The following is a 19,976-nucleotide window of genomic DNA, read 5'->3' on the forward strand; positions in this document are numbered from 1 at the left end:
ATGATAAGATAATATTTTTGGTATTTTTATGATAAAGATGCAAAGTAAAATAAAAGGCAATGAAAATAACTAAGTGTTGGAAGATTAATATGATGAAGATAGACCCGGGGGCCATAGGTTTCACTAGTGGCTTCTCTCAAGAGCATAGGTATTTTACGGTGGGTGAACAAATTGCTGTTGAGCAATTGACAGAATTGAGCATAGTTATGAGAATATTTAGGTATGATCATGTATATAGGCATCACGTCCGAGACAAGTAGACCGACTCTTGCCTGCATCTACTACTATTACTCCACACATCGACCGCTATCCAGCATGCATCTAGAGTATTAAGTTAATAAGAACAGAGTAATACCTTAAGCAAGATGACATGCTGTAGACGGATAAATTCATGCAATATGATAAAAAAAACCGTCTTGTTATCATCAATGGCAACAATACAATATGTGCCTTGCTGCCCCTACTGTCACTGGGAAAGGACACCGCAAGATTGAACCCAAAGCTAAGCACTTATCCCATTGCAAGAAAGATCAATCTAGTAGGCCAAACCAAACTGATAATTCGAAGAGACTTGCAAAGATAACCAATTATACATAAAAGAATTCAGAGAAGATTCAAATAATGTTCATAGATAAATTTGATCATAAACCCACAATTCATCGGTCTCAACAAACACACCGCAAAAGAAGATTACATCGAATAGATCTCCACAAGAGAGGGGGAGAACTTTGTATTGAGATCCAAAAATAGAGGGGGATAACTATGGACCCGAAGGTCTGAGGTAAACTACTCACACTTCATCGGAGAGGCTATGGTGTTGTTGTAGAAGCCCTCCGTGATCGATGCCCCCTCCGGCGGAGCTCCGGAACAGCCCCCAAGATGGGATCTCGTGGATACAGAAAGTTACGGCGATGTAATTAGGGTTTTGGCTCTGTATTTGATCGTTTGGGGGTATGTAGGTACATATAGGAGGAAGAAGTACGTCGGTGGAGCAACAGGGGGCCCACGAGGGTGGAGGGCACGCCTGGGGGTGATGTCTACTACACAACCTTCTTCTTGTGGACGTTGTTGGGCCTCCAAGTGCAGAGGTTTGTAGGACAGTAGCAAATTTCCCTCAAGTGGATGACCTAAGGTTTATCAATCCGTAGGAGGCGTAGGATGAAGATGGTCTCTCTCAAGCAACCCTGCAACCAAATAACAAAGAGTGTCTTGTGTCCCCAACACACCCAATACAATGGTAAATTGTATAGGTGCACTAGTTCAGCGAAGAGATGGTGATACAAGTGGTATATGGATGGTAGATAATAGTTTTTGTAATCTGAAAATATAAAAACAGCAAGGTAACGAATGATAAAAGTGAGCGTAAACGGTATTGCAATGTGTTGAAACAAGGCCTAGGGTTCATACTTTCACTAGTGCAAGTCCCCTCAACAATAATAACATAATTGGATCATATAACTATCCCTCAACATGCAACAAAGAGTCACTCCAAAGTCACTAATAGCGGAAAACAAACGAAGAGATTATGGTAGGATACGAAACCACCTCAAAGTTATTCTTTCCAATCAATTCATTGGGCTATTCCTATAAGTGTCACAAACAGCCCTAGAGTTCGTACTAGAATAACACCTTAAGACACAAAACAACCAAAACCGTAATGTCACCTAGATACTCCAATGTCACCTCAAGTATCCGTGGGTATGATTATACGATATGCATCACACAATCTTAGATTCATCTATTCAACCAACACATAGAACCTCAAAGAGTGCCCCAAAGTTTCTACCGGAGAATCACGATGAAAACGTGTGCCAACCCCTATGCATAGGTTCATGGGCGGAACCCGCAAGTTGATCACCAAAACATACATCAAGTGTTCTCAAATCTTTAAAGACTCAATCCGATAAGATAACTTCAAAGGGGAAACTCAATCCATTACAAGAGAGTAGAGGGGGAGAAGAAATATAAGATCCAACTATAATAGCAAAGCTCGCGATACATCAAGATCGTGCCAAATCAAGAACACGAGAGAGAGAGAGAGAGAGATCAAACACATAGCTACTGGTACATACCCTCAGCCCCGAGGGAGAACTACTCCCTCCTCGTCATGGAGAGCACCGGGATGATGAAGATAGCCACCGGAGAGGGATTGCCCCCTCCGGCAGGGTGCCGAAACCGGTCTAGATTGGCTTTCGGTGGCTACGGAGGCTTCTGGCGGCGGAACTCCCGATCTATTGTGCTCCTCGAAGTTTTTAGGGTATATGGGTATATATGGGAGGAAGAAGTACGTCGGTGGACCTCCCGGCTGTCCGCGAGGCAGGGGGCGCGCCCAGGGGGGTGGGCGCGCCTCCCACCCTTGTGGGCAGCCCGGGACTCTCCTGGTCCATCTCCAATACTCTGTGGGCTTCTTCTGGTCCAAAAATAAGTTCCATGAAGTTTCAGGTCAATTGGACTCTGTTTGATTTTCCTTTTCTGCGATACTCTAAAACAAGGAAAAACAGAAACTGGCACTGGGCTCTAGGTTAATAGGTTAGTACCAAAAATAATATAAAAGTGCATAATAAAGCCCACAAACATCCAAAACAGATAATATAATAGCATGGAACAATAAAAAATTATAGATACGTTGGAGACGTATCAGGGGGGTAGGCGCGCCCCTTACCTCATGGCTTCCTTGTTGGTTGCTTGACGTAGGGTCCAAGTCTCCTGGGTCTTGTTCGTTCCAAAAATCACGTTCCCGAAGATTTCATTCCGTTTGGACTCCGTTTGATATTCCTTTTCTTCGAAACCCTAAAATAGGCAAAAAAACAGCAATTCTGGGCTGGGCCTCTGGTTAGTAGGTTAGTCCCAAAAAAATATAAAAGTGTATAATAAAGCCCAATAATGTCCAAAACAGTAGATAATATAGCATGGAGCAATCAAAAATTATAGATACGTTGGAGACGTATCAGGCGGTGGAAAGGCGGTCCAGGGGAGCACTTGGGTCCACCATGTAGCCACCCCTGGCAGTGTGTTCTAGCCGTGTGGGGCCTACAAGGGTCCCCTCTCGTGGTGCCCGGGCTCTCTAGAAGATTCTCGACTCAAAACTTTTTCTTGATTTTTTTTCAGAATTTTTGGAGCTCTGTAAAATTGATTTTCTTGCAAGTCCAAAAACATGCAAAAAGCAACAACTGACATTGGACACTGAGTTAATAGGTTAGACAGAAAAATATTAAAAATTGGTACTAAAACTATGCCAAAATGATAAAATATAGCATGAAACAATAAAAATATATAGATATGTTTGAGGCTTATTAGCATGGAACTAGGGAGGAGGGGGGGGCAAGAGGAGTCATGCTCAGAGCTTGGGGAGCTTGATCTGTCTCCAACATATCTATAATTTTTAAAATATTTATGCTACATTAATATTAATTACCTCCACTTTGGGTATACTTTTTATTGGACTAATATATTAATGCATTGCACAGTGACATATCTTGTTTTAGGTGTTTTTGGAATTTTAGGAAAGTACCACAGAATAAGTCCGAGAAAAGATAAACAAAGATTGGTTCTAGAATTTCATGCTAGGAGAGGACCAGAGGGCCAAGAACCAACCCCTAGTGGACCCCATGGGGTGTAGGCGTCCACCTTAGAGGGGCACCTGCGGCCCGTGGGCACCCCTAGGCTTCCTCCTATGTCCAAACCCCTCAGCCTGATTATCGATCATTTTCACCGCCGCCACATCACGCTTTTGAGGCGATCTTCGTTTTTAGCCCTGATCTGAAACTCTGGCTGAGGGAGAAGCTATCTTCATCATCACCAACCTTGATCCTTGCGCTCTAAGATGAGTTGTGTGGTAGTCCACCCCCTGGACCACGGGTTCATGACAATAGCCAAAGTTGTAATCTCTCCATTTTGATGTGTTTAGATGTTGAATACAATACCATATGAACCGCCCTACATGATTATGTTTAACTTGATGTATTTGTAGCGGTGATGTCGATCATGTGATGAATTATTTCTTTATGTTCAGATATATGTATGCCATATTATTTGATCTATAGATATATATTTCTTTCCAGTTGCTTGTCTACTCTTGGCCAATTTAGATCGATAATTATTAGTGAAGAATTCTGCATTAGTTGAGATAAAGCTTTCAAGTAATCTACCGCATTGACATAAACTGGAAAAAAGCTTGTATAGAGTTCTTGTCCCTAAGAGTTAAGGTTTATTTGAGGGTTCAATGGAATCCCATAAACACAAGAATATGCAATCTCGCTCGAAGCAATTACGTGTGTTCACACTTGATGTCCAGATGGTGCAGAGGGATCTCAATCTATGGACGAGCTATTTAACTATAAGATGCATCGGTCTGATTGTATTACAGATGAACTGCCTATGTAGAATAACATATTCATATGTCTGGCATGAGCATGAAACATTTCATTGTGCTTTCATATGATTATGTTAATTACCACACTTTCATGCTTTGGAGAGTTAAACTTACAATTGGTGAACCTATGAACCTTGGTCTAGTTTTTAGCATAAGAATTACTCCCTCCGTTCCAAATTACTCGTCCCAGAAATGGATGTATCTAGAACTAAAATACATCTAGATACATTCATACTTGCGACAAGTAATTCAGAACGGAGGGAGTACCTTCTAACAACTTTTACATGCTGTTTCCCTTTTTTTATTCTGAAAATACAAAAATACTATCTACTACCCAATCTTTTAACTGCCTTCTGCAACTAGTAAGACTAGTAAGGGTTGCCAACCCTTGTTAGACCTTTCCGGGACACAAGCAAAGTTTTATTTGTGTTGCAGAAAATTCAACTGTTGCAGGATACCAATGCCTCGATGGATTGATATATTGGTTTCTCACTAAGAGAAAGCTTGATGCGTACTACAAACTCCCACGCTGGGGATCCCAACAAAAATTATCACCGTTAGTAGCAGTCAACCTTTCTAGCGCCATTGTCGGAGAGGTACATTTTTTTGCAATAGGCTTTGCATCACCTTTATTATCTTCCTTGTTTTACATCTCGCCTAATTGTAGTTTGTTATCCTTGTTGGTGCCTTTAGTTTTGCAAAGTTATCGAAAACTCCATTTTTTTTACATTTTCAGCCCCTAGTTACTTTTCTTGCTGACCATGTTTCCTCTTGGGATGGGTTCTAAGAAGGTTAGAGTAGGTGATGGAGACTTGATATGAAGAACGAATATAGAGTGCTTACTTTCTTATGTTTGGTTCCTTAAGAAAGAGAGAAACATACGGAAATTCAATTCTGAGCACGGGCTCAGATGCTCCCGATATCCCAGGCATCCCTTTACCTCGAGATCGCAGCACTAGGCAGTATTTCTCTCCCGTATATCTGCGTATTTGCTCAGAAATAAAAACAGGCCCACCTCATTTATTGCTGTTTGTTGGGGAAGCACCGTCCCGGTCCATAGAAAACGCTAACGGCCCTGATGTTTTCCTGGGCCTTGCTGTACAGGCTTTCCACCTCAGCCAGCTTACTTCGTCTTCCCCACACCTAGTTTCATCTGTGGATTCCTAGGGGAGTCAAAACTTAATCCTAGCTCAGGTCTAATTGCCCCTAAAAAAAACTCTGGTCTAATTCACCTAAAAAAAAGCTCAGGTCTAATCACACTGCAAAATTCGTTATGAGCACTCATTCGCGATTCAGGATGCAAGAGGAAGTCTGCGACGTGTCCGCCATCTTTGGCACCGTCTGCAAGCGCTAATTGCAGGATTAACAACCTCCGCGTCCGCGAGTTCATTGCCTGCTGTGCCAGGCTGCTTTGTAGTATAGAATAATAGTTGCTATGCAACTAGCTGCCCGCTGCTATGCAACCGATGAATAGTCTTGCCACTGAATAATTTTGTTGGCAAACTTTTCTATAAACTGAACACCAAACATCTGTCAGGAAAGGCCAATATGCAGTATTGCTTAGTCTGTACTGTATTGATTTTACAAGCTGATATGGTCAACGGAGAACAAAACATTGCAAGCGCCTCCCGGTAGCACCATGATCAACTTTGCATACTACTCCCTCCGTTCCAAAATAGATGATTCAACTTTGTACTGATTTTATATTAAAGTTAGTACAAAGTTGAGTCATCTATTTTGAAACGGAGGGAGTAGCTGCTATACACATCAAGATTTTACTGTGAATAGTTACTCTAGGTATATAAGGTGAACACAGTTATTGTAAACACAGATTTTACTTTGAATAATTATTTTAAACACATATTAATAACCAGAAGTACAGATCTTCAACATTTCAGAATATTAAATACATGAAATGAGCATTGAAAAATTCAGAATTTCTCATCTGAGTTGGTTCTGCACACGAACTCCTGTTTTGAGGTATCAATCCTCCCAATTAATTAAGCCATCAAAGTACCAGAAGAAAAGCCATTAGCTTGATTGGAACCAGCTGGAACTTGCACATCAATTTTGTTAAGGGACAAGAGCCATGAATACAATGATTATCACAGGAATTGGAAAATCTGTTGGGAACAACGTCAAACTAATATTAACCTGAATTACTCTAGGATAAGATATTTAGCACAAGAGATGCAATGGACACAAATCGTTTTCCCTTCAACTGTTTCAGGCACATCCCAGGTGGCAATGTGCTACGCAAGGCCTTCCGCGATAGCTGTCTTTACATGTTTGATCTTCAGACATGTCAGCAATCATTCTGATAACCTAAGAGAATCAACATACTCCCTCCGTCCCAAAATATAAGAACGTTTTTAACACTAGTATAGTGTCAAAAACGTTCTTATATTCTGGGACAGAGGGAGTAATTCATATCTGTGAGATTACCAACAGAGAATTGGAAGTAAAAGACTTAACTGTTTGGTTATCAGTTCACAATGTGGATTTACCTCGTTGCGTATGTTGCCGAGATCAACCTTTAAGTTCTTAAGTACAATGGCTGCTGCACCATCATCCTCATGGATCAACCCAAGAAGCAAGTGTTTTAAGAAAATATAATGTGCAGTAGCAGCAATAGCAACAAAGAATAATGATAAAGATAACAAAAAGAAGTCGCAATGCTTAACAATCCACTAAAGATATTCTATGACGAGGAAATACAGTTGACCATAATGTACTTTGGATCTATGAAATGTTTTATCAAAGCCATCACTGGAATCAGAATTGGGCCATCACTGGAATCAGAATTGGGCCATCACTGGAATCAACTGGATTGTTATTTCGGTTCAGTTTGGCCGAGTGACAAAAATTCTAACTTAAATTTGACTGAACCAGAGTTGGATGAAATTTGTGTGCTATTTTAATTCTGCTCAAATTCACGTTCACTTAAATATTTTGCCGCAATGCCATTTTGAGCGAAATATATATATTCTTATTCTTATGCCTACTAAATGATATGAAATTTTGGTGAAATTTTATGGAAATGAGAACCATATGTCTGGACAAAACAGTCCCTAAAAAATGTTTGTGCAGATAAATTGATGTGCATCAGCATTTAAATTGACTGAATCAGGAACCATCGACGAGTTGTAAACATTTTTCTCAAGTGATTGAACATTTACATCAGTATTGAGACATCGGTATTGACTGAATCAGGAACTGTCGATGGGCATGGAGTTTTATCCGGCGGAGCACTGCCCAGCCGTAGCCTGTAACGAGTGAACAGCTAACTCAGTTTGCTTAGGACTGCAACAAAAAATCCATTGCTGGACACTCACCCACACAAAAAGGAATGAACAGCAAAAGCAATTTTTCACAACCATAGATGAGCGACAGCAGTTGGTTTAATTGAAGCGTCTAAACAATTAAATTTATACGCACGTAGCCCCAACAAAATTTTTCTCACCTAGTACTATACTAATGCGAATCAGTGGTGAAAATTATCAACAGTTCGTCACCTCTTCGTCTATCCTGGAGCTTCGGGATTCACCTTCCCGGTGGACCACGTTGACTGCATAGGCGAAGTGTTCTTCCTCATCTGGCCTGGCATCCACTTCTCTGCGGGCTACGGCCACCGACCCCCTGGGCGCAGCCTCACGCGCATTTCGACTCCTCTGCTACAACCTGATCCTCTCCGACTCGCGGCAGCACAGCAGGGGGAACCCGATATGGATGCTCAGGTTGTCGGCGAACTCTTCACGAAGGGGGAACCTGGAACGAAGCAACTCCGAAACTATATCACCGCAGCCAAAATCGCGACGAAACTATGCCCCAAACTCGTAACAAAAATGGCATCGACCACAGTGAAGAGCTGGTACCGCACCTGTTGACTGGATCTAGCAGGAACTCCAATCCATTGGCCTCCATGGACTCGTCGCCGGTAGAATCAGCCGCCATTTCAAATCAAACTCCCGGCGAGCCATGAGGCAGCCTCCATCAGAACCATCTACAACCTTAATTTAATTTCCGACTGCCGGCCTCAAGAGCACAAGTGCGTGCTTCCCCCGGGAGCCTAGACGGCTTGGTTTGGTTTCTCATCCACTTCCATTACTAACGACGAACTGGTCCATGGCTCAGCTCCCCAAGCCGACGTTCTGCTCCTAGGCTCAGCACACCGCCGTAACGGACACAACCCACGCGTACGAACTGGGCCCACAGCCACCACTGTGCACGCCCGTATAGCGGGTGTATTCCGCTTTTCGGTCGAACCAGCTCTGACACATCTGTCCCTCTTTTCCCAATCCCAACGCATCAGCCAACGAACAAGATATCAGGTGCAGCTGAGCTCGAGCACCGAATTGCCGCTTCTAGAAACATATTGCAAAGTTCTACGAGCTATGGACATTCTATATTCATGGGACTATGAGGTAATGGGTAATCGGGGAACTAGAGGCAAAGTTTCTTATGAAAAAGAAAAGGTTATTATGATAATTGAGGAACTAGAGGCAAAGTTCTACAAGCGCTCCATGGATTCTCTTTATAGAGATATTTTCATATCTACTAGGCACTATGAGGTAATGGGTAAGGCAAGGAATTTGTTGCCAGAAACAGAATCCGAAGTGGGGATCAGGTGCTCAAGAGACATGGCCTAGAGGATGGCACTTGTATTTGGTGCGGCCTCAATGAAAATTGTGACCACATATTCTTTTGATGTATAGTGGCCAAATTTGTATGGAGTGTGATCCGAGACACACCACGGGTTGCTTGTGAAATCCGGCTAGGTTTGCTGAATTCCATAAACTTATGCAAGGGATCCACAAAAACGATAAAAAAATTTGTTGGGTGGGATTTTTTGCATTAGCATGGCCACTTTGGAATGCTGAAAACCAATGGAAGGTCTTGAATTCAAGCATCCGACCGATCTTGTGTATTAAGTTGTTGTCCTTCTACAGTTTTAGAGAGCATTGGGAAAACAACAAGACTGGCCACAACATGATCGTCTTGTCAGCAATCTTTGTGCAAAGTGTCAAGCTCTTCGTGCCGCATCGAGACGGGACAATGTAGGCCAGGGAAGCCATCATGTGATCGTCTTCTTCCATTCAGGGACTCTCCGTGGGCGACCCACGTTATTTCCTAGGCCTAGTGTCTAGCTTGCAAGCGATGCGCCACTTTGTTTGGACACTTGTGATCTTATATGTTTTGGTTCACTTTACTTTGCACTCATTTTGTAAGGGTCTTAGTTTATTGGCGAGCAAGCCCCTCTCTTTTAAAAAAAAAGGTCACTCCACCTTGTGGGGCTTGTCCTCTACAATTTTGTTGTCAAATACTTCCCGCAAAAGATAAAATAAAAATCGTTGTCGAATACAAGAAAGCACAATTAAGTGCCAACAATGAAGTTAGACACGAAGACTTTAGAGAATCTTGGTGTAGCTTTCAATTTGCTCAGGATATTTGTCATTTGTGCTTGCTTCAATTTCACTTGTTGATAGTACGATCAATGTTCTTTAAGAAAGAAACCTTAATTTATTAGATTTGTTATTACTAACAAAATACAAGTGTTTTTCTTTGTAGGCTTAACTAAACTACAAATTCAAGCAACTAGCACGTGAGGCTATGGTTTTCTCCCGGTCGAGGAACGTGAGGCTACTCCCTCGGGCTAGTACGGGAGCTGGTGCGCGCAGTCGAGGTTGGGCCCGACGTCGACGCCGAGGACCTGGCAGTACCGCCGGTAGAAGCCGATCCGGTTGTTGACCCGCGCGTCCTCGGTGATGTTGCACTCGAGGCCGCCGTTGACGATGTTGGTGACCAGCCCGAACCCGGCCGTGCGGTTCGCGGCGACGTCGGCCCGGCTGGGGCAGTACTCGCCGACCATCACCTGGTGGCACGACGGCTTGGCCTCCCTGGGCGTCATCCAGAACCACAGCGCCGTCTGGTACGCCGTGTCGGAGCAGTTGGCCACCAGCTCCGGGTTCCGCAGCCCGTCGAACCCCAGCGCCTGCCCCGCCGGCCCGTAGTTGAAGTTCCTGTTCATCAGCCGGCCAGAGGTCAGAGATCAGCACGTGTGCCGGCGCCATGGGTGAAATTTGCAGGTAGACTCGGGGGATTTATCAGTACCATGAGATTTGGATGGGGCCTCGGCCGTGGTAGGACTTGCCGGGGTAGCAGGGCCACTGCTTGTCGGTGGCGTCGCAGTAGTTGCTCTGCGGCCTGATCTCCTCCTTGTAGCACAGGCCCCAGGAGTAGGGGCCGTCCGGCGCGGTGGCCCAGCCGCCGGTCGTCTCATGGGAGATCTGCGCGAGGAAGGCGGCGATCTCGCGCTTGCGCGTCACGAGGTCGCCGGTGGCGCCGAACCTGGGGAACTTCTTGGTGGCCCGGATGAAGGACGCGTAGGTGTAGAACCCCTTGGCGGGGCAGACGGCGTCGTCCTTGTGCAGGAACAGGGACGAGTAGAGCTGCTCGGTGACGATCGCCCCCACCGGGCCGCACTGCCCGGCGGCGCCGTACCGCGCGCCCGCCACGGCCGCGGCGGCCGAGAACACGGCGACGGCGAGGAGGAAGCGGAGCTCGCGAGCCTGAGATGCCATTGCTGGAGTGAGTGCTTATTGGCTGCTTGCTCGGCATGAGGACACGCGTGCGCATTATATATCCGCTGGCTCTACCGGTGGAGGGGCGTGAGGACACGGGGATGGGACAACGGCGGCCGGCAGTGGTGTGGTGGGTGGGGGCGACGCATGCAGCTAGTGGCGCGGCCGTCGACCGCGCCACCATCGGTTGACTTGATCTTGATCATGTCAGCGCAAGGCAGAGGATAGTGCGAGCCGGTCTGGGCCTCGCTCTCGATCACCACCGGGACGTGTAACAGAAGCAAGCGGAGCGCCCATGCCGCAGCTCTTGCCTGCACAGGCCATGCATGCAGGCAGGCTGAGTAAAGAAAGGAGCGAGAGGAAGAGGAAGAGGTCGTAACGGCGACGGCACAGTGGTCGTCTGACCAAGAAACGGCCATGGATGGGCGTCCAAGCAACAAACGTTATTACATGGGGGACGGACTGCGTCCTATTTGTTCCTAGTTGAATTGGCAAGTGGAGCTATACAAATCCAGAAGATTCAGCTATAGATTATGGATTGTAAGTGGAGCTGTGGTGCGTCCAAGCATTACATGCCGGAAATTGGGAAATCATTGCAGCAAATAGGAAGACCATTCAGCATGGATGCGGGAGCGCAGGGCATCTAATCTAAACCAGGTCAGCAGCTTACATGATGAGTGGAGTTCGTTGGCGCAATACGACCGGTTAGTGCTGCAATATAATGCGTCTGTTCTTTTCTCGAAGGAGGTGAGCATGCGTGTCTGTTAGAGCAAGCGTTGACTGCTATAGAGTGGAAGATATGTGCACGGCCTGCAAATCACGGCCGACCTTTATTTTTTTTATCTTCCTTTCACCTTTCCCCCCCCTACAAAAATCAGTATATATTAATGTGAAGATGGTGACCTCCGAATGTAACGTTCTTGAGTAATAGGCTGCATAGTTTTTCCATCCAAAAAGGAAAATGGTACCGATTACATCCGGCCTCAACAACAATACAATATCAAGATCTTTCTTTTTGCGAGAAAACAATATCAAGATCTTTCTTTTTGCGAGAAAACAATATCAAGATCTAATCAAGGGCAGGCTCTAAGTTTCGGAAGGCCCTTGGGCAGAGTCAGACGGCATGGTTCCTTAAGAGCATCTACAGCTGGGTGCTCCAAACTCATCTCAAACGTCCGGACGGACACCCTGTTCACTGACCGGTCATAAAAAAGCGACCCAGACGAATGTCTCAAACGGGCCTCGAACGTCCGGAGCCCCGGACTGACCGGCATCCCTCATATCCCCTCAAATCTTGGGAGGATATAGCAATGCCCGGGCGCGTCCGCCACATCAAATAGGGTCTCATAGGAAAACACTCTGAAACCTAGCGGTCCAAAGCTCGTCTCCTTCGTCGGACCGATGTCACCGCTCCGGCAGGCCACGTAGTGCCCCAGCCTGGCTATTTAAGCCGACCGTCGGCACAAAAACCCTAATCGTCCATACCTCACCCCTCCCGTCCGTCGCCGCACTTTCCAATCACCGTCCGCCACCACTAGTAGCCATGCCCCCACCCCGCCGGGTAACGAGCTACCCATATCTAACACAGGAGCGCCGGCTGCAACTCCTTGAGCAAATCCGGATAAGGCGCGTAGCCCGGTTCGCTGTGGGGCTACCTCCGGAGGCGGTCGATCCCGAGGAGGACTTGGAGGTGGTGGAGGAGGAGGTTGACGAGGAGGAGGAGGAGGAAGAGGTTGACAAGGAGGAGGAGGATGTGGGGGATGTTGGGGACGCGGATCTGTAGGTGGAGCAGCATGCATCCTCGATTCCCTCCTGTCGGAATCGGAGGCAGAGGCCAAACGCCGTCGTCGGCAGGAGGCGGAGCACGCCGTGGAAGCCGACGAGATGCTCGCATATATGGATGATGATGAGGAGGAGCCGGAGCCCTCCTATGCGCCCATCTACCCGGCGGCCGGCACCGACGTCATGGACATCTCCGACGACGAAGCGTAGTAGGTAGCGTGTCGTAATACATAGGTTTATTTTGCATGGTTCGTATGGATCTAGGGGATGAAATATGAAAGACTCGGATGCATAGCACCATGTATGAGGAGTGGTCGGTCACTGTCTGCGGACGCACTCGGTCGCGTCCGTGGGCGTCGAAGAGGTCGGATTTGCCAAGTCCGGCTGTAGATACTCTAAGGCTATATATATACTTATTGGCTATATATGATTTTGTGAGTGAGAGCGTAGGTTTCAGTTGCAAAGTATTAAGATTTAAGAGTTGACTTTGAACCAGACATTCTTAGTTTGAGACTCCGAAATGAATAAACAATAATAAATGGGAACTAGTGTGATTACCTCAAATAAGAACAAATATAGTGACTCCATCAACAATAATGCTTCAGTGCTTAAAAAAGCGCTTGGGGGGCATTCTTGATGCAAAGCCACTAAGAACAATGTCGAGATCAACTTCATGACATCAACATTGCTTCAAGATAAAAATAAGTCATTTAAAGCACCCTTTTGTGATTCAATAAACCGATTTCCACGTTTTATTTTTTGCCTTTTGGGGGGATCCAACAAATGCTTCCTAGGTAACATTGTAAGTCATATGAACTAAAATCATGAAAATAGATGAATACATATAGAATTATAAATTTATAAATTAGGAACCTAACAATCCGATATCATGTAGACTAAGGATAGAATTGGGGATGGATGAATCATATAAATACTTGTGAAAGATCAAGATGACGACAAACTTGCATGGTTGCGGATGTGAGCCGCCTTCGACTAAGGCGCAGGTGGCAATTACGCAAGATCAAGCTGCGGGTGGCAGCCGGCGGCAGGACTCGAGTCACGACTAGCGTGCGAGGAGCTATTAGGTAAAACCCGTTCCACGCTTGATGTGCCGGTTAATGTGTTAATCATGCATGGTGCACACACCGTCAATTTGCTACTCCATGTGTTTTAAATTATAAGTTGTTCTAATGTTTTTCTCCTGAAACGGGTGTATATAGACATGTTTTAGTGTGTTTGCTCACTCATTTCAGTTCATATGTAGTCTATTTTTCAATCTTCAAAACATCTTACAAGTTGATGATGTTGTTGCTCTATTCATCCATCCATCTTGGGCTGATCTTAATGTGATACACGAGATTTTGGAAGTCTTTGGTGGAGCCACTGGATTGAGGGTGAACTATACTAAATCGACAGCCACCTTAATCCAAGGAGTCCGCAAGATAAAGACAGAATCAGGGATGTATTACAGTGCACGTTGGCTGACTTCCCGTGTGGATATCTGGGCCTGCACCTTGCGATCAAAAAGCTCACCAAAGTGCATTGGCGGCCCTTGCTTTATATGGTCAGATAGTTCATCCCCGCTTGGCAAATAGGATTTATTCAACACTCTGGAAGGCTCGTGCTCGTCAAATCCGTCATTGCATCGAGGGAACTCCATCAATTACTAGTCATGGATGCACCTGCATGGGTCTTCGAGGACATAAACAGCTGGATGAGGTTTTTCTTTTGGGCTGGGAAACAGCTGGATGGGGTCTTTCTTTTGGGCTGGGAAACAGCTGGATGAGGTCTTTCTTTTGGGCTGAGAAAGAGAAGACTAATGGAGAGCAATGTTTAGTAGCTTGGGGCACCATATGTCGCCCTCTCTGCTTTGGTTGGCTTGGGATCAAGAACTTGAAGCTTTAGGCGCTTGCACTCATGGTCCGTTGGGAGTGGTTGCGACGCACTTAGACGAAGAGGCCCTGGCCAGGGCTTGCTCTCATGATCGACACTGATGCTAGGCTTGTCTTCGACAACCTAGTCAACATTAAGGCGGGAAGAGGGGATGAAGTGTTGTTTTGGAGATCATTGGATCCATGGATTTGCAATCAAGGACATTACCTCTCTGATCGTTGCTCTTGCGGATACTCGCACCGTCAATCACCGTTATGTGCAACAAGAAATGACTGGAGAAGCTTGGATTCAAGACATACAATCCATGTTCTCCTTCACGACGCAACTACAACTCATGCATCTTAGGCATGCCATTGCCATAGTCCAGACAAATTGCAACATGTCAGACGTCTTCTCTTGGCCTTGTGCGGCAACATATTTGTACTCGGCCAAGTCGACCTATGCCCGGCTATGCCTTGGACTGACGCGCTCTCCTTATGCTACATCAATTTGGAGAAGTTGGGTACCCCTCAAGTGCAAGATATTTGCCTAGGATGTGGACCACGGATCGGTGCGCTAAACATGGATTGCAAGATGAAGCTTCAGCCAGCTATATGTGCCTTCAAGACGAAGACAACGTAGATCATAGCCTCGGTTGGTGTACGCACGCGAGAGGAACCTGGCACTACTGGCTCGACACTTTGAAGCTACCTATTCTAGGACTGGATGTGACAAAAACTTTCTTCGAGTGGTGGACGCGGCAGAGACATAGATTCAACAAGGGGGGAGAAGAGGATTTGACTCCTTGGCCATTTGCACAACTTGGATGTTATGAAAGCAACGAAATGCTCGTGTATTCAACCGAGTGGAACAAGTAGGACCTCATGTCCTTGCTTTCATTATTCTAGACGAGGTCAAGGAAGGAGTGGTTGCTTGCGCTCAATGGAGTTGGTAGACTTCAACGTTTTGTGAGAGACTAGCTTTAGGATTCTAGTTTGGTGTGGTGTGGGTGATCCTTTGACGATGTTCGCATCATCACTAGGATTTTTGTAAACTTATTGCTCCCTTCTATAAAAATATGGTACGCAACTTGCGTACTCTTGAAAAAACATCTTACATTAGTGAACAGAGGTAGTACATTCTAAGGGGGCTCGTCCATATTAGTGTAGCCTCTCTCCTTCAACCGGTTTTGGAAAGCTTCTAGAAGGTTCCCTTTGCTTCTTTTGTGTCGGATTTGTGTGTGTGAACATTTTCCAAATTTATGACTTCTTTCAGTTCACGAACATTTTTACAGTTAGCGAATACTTATCAATTTCATGAACTTTTTCCAAATTCGCGAACATTTTTTTAAATACATAATTTTTTAAAATTCATGAACACTTTTTAATTTTTGAATTCCTTTAAATCATGAATACTTTCAAATCCATGAACATTTTTTAAAATCCATGTTTTTTTAAATTCATGAACACCTTCATTTTTGAAAGTCATGAACTTTTAAAGTTCACATACTTTTTTGAATATTACAAATACCTTTATTCATAAAAAAACCGAAAATCAGCAAGTGAGGTTAACCAATTTAGCGAGCCAGGCGACCAAGAAAGGCCTACGAGGCAAACAACCCATGAAGGCATTATTGGGTCACGGCCCACAAACCATCCACACTATAGCACTGGCAACATAGGGGCATGTGAAAAAAAGGCGATCTCTGCCGGAGCGATATCTCACCTACTGCAAGACAGTACTCCGCTTTGATTGGTTTCCTGTCCCGACGCTGCCTGGTGCAGTGATCGGTTTCCTGTCCCGGCGTTCGTTTGCAACGACCGGTTCTAGTTACTGCAGTTCTGGCTGTTCCCTTGGCGAGTCCTTGCAGTCCGGGTACAACAAACAATTCATTGGCGATCTCCTTCGAGGAGGATCGCTGCCTGCAATGAAAATACTAAGTTGGAATTGTCGGGGGATCCTCGGTGCCCCAACAGTTCGGCTGCTTCTGGAGATCCAAAGGCGGCACAAACCGGATGTGTTTTTTCTGTCAGAAACACATTTGGATAATGACAAGGCTGAAGTTCTTAAGATCAAGTTGCAGATGGACAAGATGTTGGTTGCACCAAGTCCAGATGGAAGAAAAGGAGGCTTGCTGTTGGCCTGGAAGAAGGAGGTTAGGATCTACTTCCGGGCCAGCACACTAGATTTCATAGATGTGACGGTGGAGAATACTAATGGTGATATGTGGAGACTGACTGGCATCTACGGCGAGCCTAGCTGGAGCTGTAAACACCGTACCTTTCAGCTATTGAGGGATTTGCATGCCTAGTCGAGATTGCCGTGGGTTGTAATAGGGGACTTCAACAGATTCTTTACTCGGATGAAAAAGAGGGTGGGGCTCCCAGAAGCCAGACTTGCCTCCAGGCCTTCCAGGATGCCCTAATAGATTGTTCACTTGAGGATCTAGGCTTCAACGGAGACAAGTTTACATGGTTCCATCAAGGGCTACGAGAGAGACTGGACAGAGCTGTCTCTAATGAGACATGGCTGTTAATGCACCCATTAGCTGGACTCAGTAATTTGGAGATGGGTAAGTCGAACCATAGGCCGATTTGCCTTGATACAGATTATCTAGAAGGGGTGGCAGAACCTACTGTAATTGCCCCACGTAAGTTCGAGGCGAGGTGGCTTGCGGAGGAAACCGTGGAAGAAATAGTTAAAACTGCCTGGCTGAAGGCAGTGAACCAAGGGCTCTGTCCTACGGCTGCAGAGAAGTTGGCTGCTGTCCATAACGATCTACACGATTAGGACAGGAAGATTCTCAAGGCGCCTCGCGCGAGACTAAAAAAGGCCCAAAGATAGTTGGAACGATTGATGAATATTCTCTTTACCCCGGATGTGGGTGTTAAGCAGAAAGAAATGTCGGTGTTGATTGAAAATCTGCTTGAGCAAGATGAAATCTATTGGTCACAACATGGAAGAGTTAACTGGCTTCGCCATGGTGATCGAAACACCAAATACTTCAGTCATTTTGCCTCGGCTAGAAGGAGAAATCTAATCAAAAAATTGCGTGTCAATGAGAATGGATGGGTTGAGGGGAATGATAATCTCAGGCCTCTTATCTCGGATTACTTCAAAAATCTTTTCCAGTCTTGTGCAGAACAGGTAGATGTTAATATTCTTGGATCGGTAAAGTCTGTAGTAACTAATGATATGAATGGTTTACTAGTTGCTCCCTATACCAAGGAAGATGTGCGCAAAGCTCTATTTCAGATCGGTGATATGAAGGCCCTAGGGCCAGATGGTCTACATGCAATTTTCTTGAAGAGATTCTGACACATCCTGGGTGATGAACTAACCAAGGAAGTACTGTAAGCAATAGACAGCAAGAAAATCCCATAGGGGTGGAATGCAACAAACATCGTGTTGATTCCAAAGGTACAAAATCCTGAGGTAATTACACAATATAGACCAATCACCATGTGCAATGTGGTGTATAAAATCATCTCCAAGATGATTGCTAATAGTTTGAAAAAGATTCTTCTGACATTATAGCCCCAACACAGAGTGCGTTTGCGCCTGGGCTTCTAATAACTGACAATGTGTTGGTTGCCTATGAGTGCTTTCACGCCATCAAGAAGAAAACTCATGGCACTAATGGCTATTGCGCAGTAAAGCTGGACATGATGAAAGCTTACGACAGAGTTGAATGGGAATTTCTGAGAGAGATTATGAAAAAGATGGGTTTCCAGGCGCAGTGGATTGAGCTCATCATGGAATGTGTTTCTTCGATAAGCTACAGAGTCAGATTTAACAATACTGAAACTGATGAGTTCCTCCCTTCCCGTGGACTAAGACAGGGAGACCCCTTGCCCCCTACCTATTCTTACTTTGCTCGGAGGGATTGTCAAGTATGCTAGCCCATGAAGAGGAAACAAAAGGTATAGAGGGAGTGAAAGTGTGTAGGAATGCCCCATCAATATCCCATTTACTCTTTGCAGATGATTCTCTCATCCTTATGAGAGCTGATCTTCAGAATGCGGTGACCCTGAAGAGGGTGCTTGATACTTATTGTAGAAGCTCTGGACAATTGGTAAGTACTCCCAAGTCGAGTATTTTCTTCAGCCCTAATACTAGTGTCCTTGTCAGAGAAGGTATTTGTGGAGAATTTGATATATTAATGGAGGCCCTTTCAGACACATATCTTGGTCTCCCAACTATGGTTGGGGTGGATCGCAGCGATTGCTTCCAACACCTCATTGATCGAGTGTGTCAGAGACTGAAAGGGTGGAAAGAAAAGGTTTTGTCTATGCAAGGAAAATAGATTCTCTTGAAATCAGTAGCTCAAGCAATACCATCCAATGCCATGTCTGTGTTCAAGCTACCAAAGAGTATATGCAAGTCAATGACAGATGAAATGTCAAGCTTTTGGTGGGATGATGGTGAAGATAGGAAAAAAATGCATTGGTATGCATGGTGGAAAATGTGCATCCCGAAGAAGGAAGGTGGAATGGGATTCAGAGACTTACACATCTTTAATCTTGCTATGTTAGCAAAGCAGTGTTGGCGACTGGTCCAAGATCCGGACGCTTTGTGTGCGCGTGTTCTCAGTGCAAAGTATTACCCCGATGGTAACATTCTTAATGCTGGCCCTAAGAAAGGCTCTTCTTATACTTGGCAGAGTATAGTATTAGGAATTCAAACATTTAAGAGGGGTTTATTTGGAGAGTTGGGACAGGTTCTAATATCAATATTTGGCTGGACCCATGGATACCGTCAAGTGCCTCGCGCAAAGTTGTAATGCCGAGGGGGCATATTATGTTGTCCAAAGTTGAAGAGCTCATAGACCCGCACTCGAGCACATGGGATGAAGCCTTATTGCAGTCTGTGTTTAATCCGGTCGATATGGAAAGGATACCAAGGATCCCTCTTAATGTGAGTATTGTTGACGATTTTGTGGCATGACCGTTTACACGGCCAGGAACCTTCTCAGTCCGTTCAGCATACCATACAGAGTTCAATCATCAGTTTGGCTCGCGCGCTTCTCCTGCTGATGGACAAGGAGGGTCTGTAGTAAATGGCATTTGGAAACATTCGTGGAAACTCCGAGTTCCTGGCAAGATTAAGCATTTCGCTTGGAAGGTGCTCAGGGGCGTTTTTCCATGCTATGGAGTCCCGCGGAACGTCATATCCCGGTATCTGGTCAATGCCCGGTTTGCAAAGTTGGGTTTGAAGATATTCAACATTGTTTATTCTTGTGTTGCCGTGCTATGGAAGTGTGGAAAGAATTAGGCCTGAATGAGGTGATCAACCAAGCAGCAATGGAGGACCGCTCCAGATCAGTTACCATGGAGATTTTATTGCGAAACCACTCGTCAATTGGTGAT

At 45.2% G+C, this 19,976-nt stretch overlaps 1 protein-coding gene and 1 long non-coding RNA gene across 2 annotated transcripts; both read right to left on the minus strand.

The window, feature by feature from the left end:
- Positions 1-6,229: 6,229 nt before the first annotated feature.
- On the minus strand, positions 6,230-8,568 carry LOC125548087 (uncharacterized). The gene is made up of 3 exons (XR_007300898.2): positions 8,253-8,568; positions 7,888-8,140; positions 6,230-7,638 (listed from the first exon to the last, which is right to left on the minus strand). It is a non-coding gene; the product is annotated as an uncharacterized LOC125548087 (long non-coding RNA).
- A 1,301-nt stretch (positions 8,569-9,869) lies between these two features.
- LOC125548088 (Chitinase family protein) lies at positions 9,870-10,994 on the minus strand. Its single transcript, XM_048711768.2, has 2 exons — positions 10,484-10,994; positions 9,870-10,392 (listed from the first exon to the last, which is right to left on the minus strand). Exons 1-2 carry the CDS (start codon positions 10,951-10,953, stop codon positions 10,026-10,028), a joined length of 837 nt encoding a protein of 278 aa, XP_048567725.1. The 5' UTR covers positions 10,954-10,994; the 3' UTR covers positions 9,870-10,025.
- Positions 10,995-19,976: the final 8,982 nt, after the last annotated feature.

Source organism: Triticum urartu, chromosome 3A, assembly GCF_056163025.1.
Source record: "Triticum urartu cultivar PI428250 chromosome 3A, HENAU_Tu73, whole genome shotgun sequence".
Taxonomy (NCBI): domain Eukaryota; kingdom Viridiplantae; phylum Streptophyta; class Magnoliopsida; order Poales; family Poaceae; genus Triticum; species Triticum urartu.

Bases quoted from the DNA above. Each gene is read 5' to 3' on its own strand.
- LOC125548088 (XM_048711768.2), bottom strand. From the start codon at position 10,953: ATGGCATCTCAGGCTCGCGAGCTCCGCTTCCTCCTCGCCGTCGCCGTG. The intron at 10,393-10,483 runs GTACTGATAAAT...GCTGATGAACAG, and splicing joins GGCCCCATCCAAATCTCATG to GAACTTCAACTACGGGCCGG.